This window comes from Electrophorus electricus, unplaced genomic scaffold (genome assembly GCF_041902795.1).
Source record: "Electrophorus electricus isolate QZ-2024a unplaced genomic scaffold, ASM4190279v1 Scaffold444, whole genome shotgun sequence".
Taxonomy (NCBI): domain Eukaryota; kingdom Metazoa; phylum Chordata; class Actinopteri; order Gymnotiformes; family Gymnotidae; genus Electrophorus; species Electrophorus electricus.
The window spans coordinates 7,501-16,281 of NW_027658740.1; the positions used below are offsets into that span (position 1 = coordinate 7,501).

The 8,781-nt window shown below is 49.7% G+C and overlaps 1 protein-coding gene across 1 annotated transcript in view; it reads right to left on the minus strand.

Annotated features, from left to right (window-relative positions):
* The window catches only part of LOC145656076 (neurobeachin-like), an 11,057-nt gene extending 4,282 nt beyond the window's left edge, over nucleotides 1–6,775 (minus strand). Inside the window, exons 1-4 of the mRNA XM_081709492.1 lie at nucleotides 6,758–6,775; nucleotides 6,193–6,330; nucleotides 4,386–4,505; nucleotides 1,476–1,628 (exon numbers count right to left, since the gene is read on the minus strand). Of these exons, the coding sequence (XP_081565618.1) occupies nucleotides 1,476–1,628; nucleotides 4,386–4,505; nucleotides 6,193–6,330; nucleotides 6,758–6,775 (429 nt within the window). The remainder of the gene's footprint in view (nucleotides 1–1,475; nucleotides 1,629–4,385; nucleotides 4,506–6,192; nucleotides 6,331–6,757) is intronic.
* Nucleotides 6,776–8,781: the final 2,006 nt, after the last annotated feature.

Consider the following 8,781-nt stretch of genomic DNA (forward strand, 5'->3'; position numbering starts at 1 on the left):
ACACACACACACACTGCAGCCGTTACTGTCAAGGAGGCTGAAAAGGTCAAGCGTGTTTCCCACATCGCGTGCACACACACCCTCCTTGGGCAGTGTAGGCCAAAACACAGCATGCCCGTTCAGCTAGGTGCACGCTATCTTTAGCAGAGGAAGTTCAGGTAGCTCTGAGCAAGGGAACAAACAAACAGTGTCCTCTGTGTTTATGACTGTTAAGGCCATAAACGTGTCCAGTTTGCATACTGTGTAAGGGTCTTTACACTGAGGGTACAAAACACTATCCTGGTCTTTAGACACCTGCTCGGCACCTAAAACCTAAAGCCTGTTTCGCTGCATGTGAAAATTGTGTTCCATCATTAATTTTAACCTGTTAAAATGCACAACAGTTGCAACAGTCTCGAGGGATGATTCTTATGTGTGCATTGTGAAGAACTGGCAAAAAAACAGAAAGCAGGAGTGCATTTGAGTTACCAGCATAAATCTGGATGCTCGGTATTGGTGTATGTGCGCATGCGGAACAGTACCTCCCTCAAAAGCCATCCAGCCAATGGCAGACCTGCATTTCTAAATGGACAGCATGCAGACATCCCACCCTCTTCGGGTGACTCGGTGTGCGTGTGCATGTCTGTAGGGAGCAAAAGCTCTCTCTGGGTCCAGGCCGCCGTGAGACGCTTGCTCACCCGTCTGCTGAATCCATATCGGGCAACATTCGTATGACGTTACAGCGGCTATGCATGCCAGTGGCGGCGTCAGGGTTGGTGCTAGAGTAGCATATCAGAACAGGAGCTAGGTCGTGTCGTGCTGTCCTTTGTTTCGCTTTCGTCCCAATGGTAAAATCAAGATGATTTAATGCAGCACAGAGTGACCCCACAGCAGGGTCACTTTAAACCAACGTTGGGAAAAAAACCAAAAGCCTATAAACGTAAATGTCATTTCCATTGGCCTTTTGGGGGTCCAGTCCTCAGACAACCCCAGCCGGACCCCAAACGCACCGCCGCCAGGTACAGGCCGGCCGTATACTCACTGGCTTTAAAACAAATAGTTTAACTTCATTAACTTCAACTCCTGATGAGGAGTCACGGGTGCCGGGGGCAGGGGCCATAGGACAGTGGAGCCCGGAAGCAGTTGGTCTGATTCTAGAGCTGCCAGTCTGATTCTAGAGCGGCCAGCCTGATAGTCTCATTCTAGAGCTGCCAGTCTGATTCTAGAGCGGCCAGCCTGATAGTCTCATTCTAGAGCTGCCAGACTGATAGTCTCATGCTAGAGCTGCCAGTCTGATTCTAGAGTGCCCAGTCTAATAGTATGATTCTAGAGCTGCCAGTCTGATGTATGAGCTGTACCACACCAACCCATGTCCCTGTTGAATATCCACTGGTTGTTAGACAAGGCTCTCGACAGGCGATTTAAGGCTGGGGCGGAGAGTTAAGGTGGAGCTTGGCAGGTGTTTTTTTTAGGGAGTTTTAGGGTGGAGTTCTCACCATCCTATTGATCCTAACAAAGTCCTCGGGTGTCTTGGCCCAGGCTGGCAGCTCCACGTCACACACGGGGGTTCCGTCATCCCTGTCTCCCAGACAGTAGCCGTTACTGTTCACAAACATCTCTGGCAGGTAGTAGAACTCCGGGATCAGCTCCTGTGAACAGAATTGAGGAGGCAGCGAAGTGTAGAGTTGGTACAGTGCAACAGGCCGTTGGAATAGAATAGAATAGAATAGAAATTGGAGACAGCCCAGTGAGTGGGTGAGAATAGACTGAACCAAGAGGGCAGAATCCTAAGAGGTGAGGGGCAGGCTGCGTTTCCCACTCGGGCCGCCCTGACGGGTGAGTGAATTGGAGCGGCGAGCGCGTGACTCGTCCGTGGGACAGGTGCTCACGCTAATTCAAACGCGCCGCACCGCGGCACGCGCACCTCGGTAAACACGGGCGCACCTGACGCTTCAATGACGCATGACACAAGAAACGAATAAATTAGCCATAAAGGCGACATGGTGCATGGGAGTCGTGCAACTGTTTTGAAACTCCACGGCTCAGAGGAGAAACCAAGAGCATCTCTGTCTTAGACATGTAAAAAAACAAACAACAAAAAAAAAACCCTGTACCATCTTTCAGACAGTTTGCCACATACCGCACCTCACGCCCCCCCCCCCCCCCCCCCCCCCCCCCCCCCCTTAACAAATTACCCAGCATGCCCTGTGAGCGATGGATGTGCACGCTGGGGCGTATGCACACGAGGAATGTGACCCCTTCCTTCTTCACGGGCATAGAGAATCACTCACCTCTGAAACGTTTAAAAGCATTTATGACGTTAGCCTGCCTGCAAACAACCGAACCTGTCAAGTCAAAGTATTTTCACAAGTTTAAAGGAAGTTGTCGTGAATTTGAACATTTCTTTTAAAGGTGCTCCTGGGCTGGGTGAAGCTGAGGGTGTTATGTTTGTAAACGGGTCAGGACCCAGGACATGGCAGCAGTAAAGCTGTTTCTTTCCCACTGACGTTTAGTGATATTCATACATTGGGTGCAGCTTTAGGTACTGAACATGCACATTTGTCCATTAACCCTTAAGCTTCCAGACTACCTCCATATAATAACCTCCACGGTTGTTCTCTATAACAGCTCTAAAAAAAAAAGAAGCAGACAGTGGATGCTAACTGTCACCATCTCGGCTGAAAGTCCAGAGCAAGGAGCAACACCAGAATGGGAGCTTGAGCGGTCCAGACAACTGGACGACCCTATCCGTGGAGGCGGTATTTTGGGGGGGGGGGGGGGGGGTCGCCATGGCGATGGACGGCCTCGCTCCCATCCATCCTGGCTGCCCGCGTCATCCCTGTTCCTGTTCCTCCTCCGCTGCCAGCCATTAATTCTGCCACTGCCTCGTAATGGGCTGACAAGTCAATCACACCCCAGCGCGGACTCTCGACAACGCCCGCTCTAATGACGCCCGCTGCTGCAGCTGTCAGCGGGCATCGCCGCGACGACGGGGGGGGGGGGAGAGCTCATTGGGAAATTGTTGAAAGTTGGAAAACGACTTGCTCTCTCCCTCTCTCCCGCTCACTCCGGTCCGGGTGCCGAGCTAATGGCAGACGGACAGGGTAGTAGGCGTCGCGGTATCAGCCGCCGTTCAGTGGCTAGCTGGGGGGTGGGGGGGTGGGTTTTGGGAAACGGAGCAAGGGCACACCATGCTGGGTCAGTTTCAGTTCCCAACGACTTTCTCTCTCTCTCTCTCTCTCTCTCTCTCGCTCCCTCTCTTTCTCTCTCTCTCTCTCTCTCGCTCTCTCTTGGGTCTCGTCCCCGTGAAGGCAGCTTTCCCTGACAGCTTGTACTCATTACTGGAGGGATGGGGTAATGAAGAGGACAGGGGGTTCAGTCAAAACGAGCTTCCTTTTAAACTGGACCACTGCTCAGCAAGCACTTCCCACAGGCTGGCCCCTCCGGGACATGCAGCCGTCCCAGTGCGCAATGCAGAGGTGTGTGTGCGCATCTACAGCGCGTGGGGAGGGTATAGATGTGTAACGCTCTAATTTCCGGCGAGCTTCAGACAGGCCCAGTACCCGTCCACTGGCCAGCGAAGTGCTCTCAGACGTGAGGTGATATGCTTATTACTAACATTCTACCAAATGTACAACAACTCGGTCTCCTTCACCGGCAAAAAATATGTCTTGTGGCGTACATTATGAAAAAAAGATTGCTGCTAGCTCTGACCACAGCATGTACCTCATCTGCTTGTGTCCTAACACACCTGCAAAGCATTTCTGCCGTGTAAAATCATATCCGCGCGCATGCACACACACACACACACACACACACACACACACACACACACACCCATGGCTGCGGGGACCCTGTGTTTCTTAACAGGGTTGAAGTTTCACTAGGCAGCCGGCCTGCGTGCGGTTCGTCTGTAGTACGCGTCACTCTGTGCTGTCCCCAGGCTCTGCCAAGGAGAATGCCCCTACTTGAACGTTAAGGAGAACATTTTAAATGGCTATCACCATTTATGCTTTATTAATTGGCCCTGGAGCGAGGCTGGCGCCTGCGTCGGCTGCGCTGAAGACGTCTGACACTTCCAGGTCAGCACGAATGCCCCCTGCCGTGTGACACAGAGCAGGGGGTGGGAGCGGGGGGTGAGGGTCTCACCGCGACCTGCCCCACAGGCGTGCAGTGAAGCGAGGGTCCGATTGGTGAATATGTTGTGATGCACAGGATTCAGAGGGTGTTAATAATTCAGACACATGAATAATCAGGGTTAGGGCATGTCACCACAGGTTCTCAAGGTGTATTCAGACACAGAATGTGAACTTTGGTTTACAGCCTTCTGGTAGCAGTGTGCCTGTATTATTAAGTGAACGGTGTGGCACAGGTCGAGGTGGGAGGACCGGGGCTCTGGGCCTTACCTTCACGTCGGACGTGTTGCGCTGGCAGTGCCTCCAGGAGTGGGCCACCCCCGAGAACGTGCGGTCCGGGTGCTCGAACTTGTTGCTGTTGGTGCTGAGGAAGAAGGTGGTGTACGGCTCCTGTTCACAAAAACACGGGGACACACAGGGGCACATGTGGTGAATGTCCGGCATCCTGGGGCCCCGAACCCACAGGCCACGGAGGAAGCGGCGCCGGACGCGGGACGCATTCCATTCCCCCGTTCCTGACTTGATAATTAACCACTTGTTTGGACAAATCTGCAGAGGGGTTGTTGTTTTTTGTTTTTTTTTCCCTGGGAAACTAATATTATTCTGCAACACAAACACCAGCAAAGCGAAATCCGAATTCATCCGTATGGTAATTTGACGCAATCACATATCCGAGCGCGCCGGGAAGCTCGGGGAAGCGTTGCGTTTGCATAAACATCTCAATGTGGAGGACACATCTGTCAGATTATGGAGACTTAGCGCCCCCCCACCCACACCCCCACCCACACCCCCACCTCTCACCCCCCTCTTCTCATTTACGCTAACAGTGCCTCGGGCAGAATTAATTACTGAATGTGGCCTGTTGGTTGAGGAGCAGAACTCTGGCTCTAATTGGCTCATATCATTCCGGGCGCGAGTGACACACACAGGCAGGAAGAGGCAGTGAGGGAGAAAGCATGTGACTGCAGTCTCACTCAAGCTGACTTAAGAGCCATCACGACACTCCCAGACATCATCAGCCCAGAGCTGCTGCCTGCCAGAGGAGAGCCAATTACAAAGTTTATTAATTCGGAATATGTCTGAAACAAAAGAAACTAAAGCGTACATTTTGTTGTAAATATATTTATGGCAGCAAAATTGCACCTTTTCAGTTGCTATAATGTCTACTGTAAGAAAATGAGCATTCATATAATATATAAGTAGTAATTGGTATTTATATTGTACATAAGTATATGATATGAACAAGACATCTTCAGTATATGTTGATACAAGGGTGGTCTTGCTTTAGGACAGCAGGTGGGCTGGATGGCTGTATGTGGTCATCTTCATTCACGGAGTGTCACGGGAGTGTTCGCAGCGGCCAGCGGGGCACGCCGCTGGCCTCTTTAGCCCGCCCCCCGAACCTGGGCTTAACAGACCGTGAAAGGCGCCCGCGGGGGCCCTCTGGAGCGGAACTCGAATCGGTCCCGATTGTCAGGCTTGGCATGGCGCTGGTAGAGCCTCGGCTCAGCATTGCAAAACGTCACGAGGCGTGCTGCTGAAGCACGCAGGCCGTCGCGACCGCTCCGGAAACATGAGGACCCCTGGCTCCCTACGCAGGTCTCGTGTGCTGCGGTACGAGACCTTGGGCTTTCCCATTCAAGATATCATCCATATGCTATGTTAAAGGGGTCAACATTTTAGTGTATTCTGAACCACAGGTATGACATTTTAAAAAATGACTCACCGTACCATTTTTGTGTGGTTTACTGCCCTGTACATTTAGAGGTTAGCAATACATAGTTTACATCCTAATAAATCCCTGATCGTCTAAACGATTTTTACAACGTCCCTGTGACAACGTTGTCGCAGGGAAATATTCCTTCTATGATAAGCAAACTTTTTCCACTGGAGCGCAATCAGCAGACTACATAAAAGGAATCCCACTATCCAGTCGTCTTGTGGTCAACTACCCTCATGTTTATTCGTCTGGAGCAGGACATTATTTTTGCTGTGGATACTGTTATACCCAATGTCCTAACTACCCAAGGGTCAGGCTGAGGTTTACAGGCTGCAGCGCATTACATCAAGGACTTACTATTCTGACCAGCCAGTGGAGGGCGGCGGCCGCGGTCGAGTAGTGAGTGCTGTAGTGGCAGGGCGGCGTCTCCTCGTCCCATGATTCATAGTGCTCCACGTAGAACACTGCACGCTTTGGGTTCAGAGCTCCGATTGGCTGGAGAGAACAGAAGCAAAAAAGGGGATTGAAGATATTTTAGTTGCAAAATATGAATGAATAAGTCACTATTTATATTAGTGTGGTTATGTGAATTAATTATTTAGACACTGGATATAATAAATACATAATTTAATAAATAATAACTATTTACCAAATTATGTCTAGAAACTGAAGTAAAATTCTAATACCGATTTGTAATTCTTTCTCCATGGTGGTGCACCTGGAACAAAACTTGTGCAGACTTTCTGCTCCAGCTGAAAACCTTACTGGCCTTAAAAATCTCAAGTTTTGTCACTTAACCCAAACAAGGCTTTATACGTTAGCTGTTACATGGACAAACACCGTGTCCTTTTTACCGTGCACGTAAAGATGAAGGGCGCCTCATAAGAGCTGGAGCAAGTAACGCACCAACGCAAGCATGTACCGAGGGCTGTGGAGACATCGAGACAGCACGGCGTGTGTGTGCGTGCGTTCGTGCTGTGCAGCCTTTATGAATGTTTGATGGGAGAGACTATGCAGATGCCTATTAGCTGTGCGACTGGACACTACGCTGGGGTCTGTCTGTCACACCCTGTTACAATCCCCTGCCCTCAGCAGGTTTAAGACTTTGCGGAGACCCTAAAGTGCATTGGCGGATACGGTTTGTATACGTCGTGTGAACGTGTGATTTGTAAGTGAGCTTAACAACAGGCTTCGTAACAGTATACATGTCTACAATGTGTGTGCGCGCATGTGTGTGGGTCTTTATGGGAGTGCGCTGTATATACATGCAGCTGTTTTGTTCGTGTGTGCTTGTGTTTGTGTCTGCGGGTGTGTATGCATGCATGTGTATGAATGTGCACGCACATCTGTGTGTGCGTGTGTGTGCGCGTGTGCATGCGTGCATGTGTGTGCGTGTGTATTTGTGTGTGTGTGTGTGCGGAAATCTAAAGTACTCTGGCTAAAGGTAACAGGTAATCTGGCCTGGCTTAACCTCATCTGACCCTATTTACACTGTGTACATCCACCCAGCTCCACGCTAGCTGTCCTCTGCTGATTCTACATACTCCTGCACACTGTCCAGAGTAAACATTCCCTCTGCCCTCCATTCGGCTCTGGAGCCCAAGATCCCTTACACACACACGCACACACACACACACACACACACACACACACACACACACACACACATAGATGGTGATAAACCTGTCTACGCACAACATAAACAGTTTGGCTGTCTGGAGTGGTTACTATGCTGTCTGGGGCGGTTACCGTACAGGAACAGCTAAGCTCTTTCACTGCACAGAGGTCAACATACAGTGAATCTGTACTATACGCCTGCATCTGAAACAAACGTGAAAACGATGGGAGGTGAACTTAGGACAACATCCGGAAAGTCCTGAAGAGGATCCCACTTCCCGGTGACCCTAATCTGGAGTGAAATGCGTAGTGCTCTCCGATACGCCTTCAACATTTCACCTTTAGACCATCAGATAAGATCCGTAACTCTACTTCATCTTAAAATCACACCGGAGTGCATATTGTTAGGACGCGTGAACAGGGCAGGGTTATACCGAGAATACGTCATAAGCATAACCTTTTGTCTGATGTTCACTTCAGTGGTAGCAGGGCAGAGGAAGCCCGTAGCTTCATTATGAGCTCTGCAACTCATCCGGCTTCCACCAGTACGGCCCCACATACCAGTCTGCTTAATCTGACCAGATTTCTGGTTTCAGAGGGTAGGCGAGGTCAAGGGTCATCCCCTTTTAGAATGGACAAATATATCAGCTGAGTTTTAACTTTGTTGCCACTTAGATATGGCAAAAATTCAATACAAGATTTATTGAACCAACTGAGCCAGTTGTACAAAAGAAGCATGAGCAGTTTGTATACAAATGTAGAAAACAAATGAACATCTCAAATACATCCCAAATACATCCCAAAGCATCCCAAATACAACCCAAAGCATCCCAAATACATCCCAAAGTATACCAAATACACCCCAAAACATCCCAAATACAACCCAAAGATTCCAAAATACACCCCAAAGCATCCCAAATACACCACAAATTATCCCAAATACATCCCAAAGCAGAGTAACAGAGAGTAAGAGGGAGAGAAATATCCGCTTCTTTGTTTAAAACGTCAAACAGCATCTTTTTCAAAGTTGCTGAAGGCAATGAGAAGCTGTCAGTTAGGAGGTGTTTGGAGATACAAGCGGGGAGAGAGGAGAACGCAAAAGCCCCCCGTCTGTCCCGAGATCCTAGCATGCAACTGAACGTCCACATCGAGATGACTCGTTAAATGAAGAAGAGTAGGACCGAGGCTAATTAAGGAAAACTTTATAGATGAGGAATCATCACGGAAGCACATCTTGGCTCCATCACATAGTGAGATATGCAAAGTGGACACAAACTCGTATATAGCGCGGCTCTGTGAGTACAGGTAGGTAAGGCAGCATACCCAACA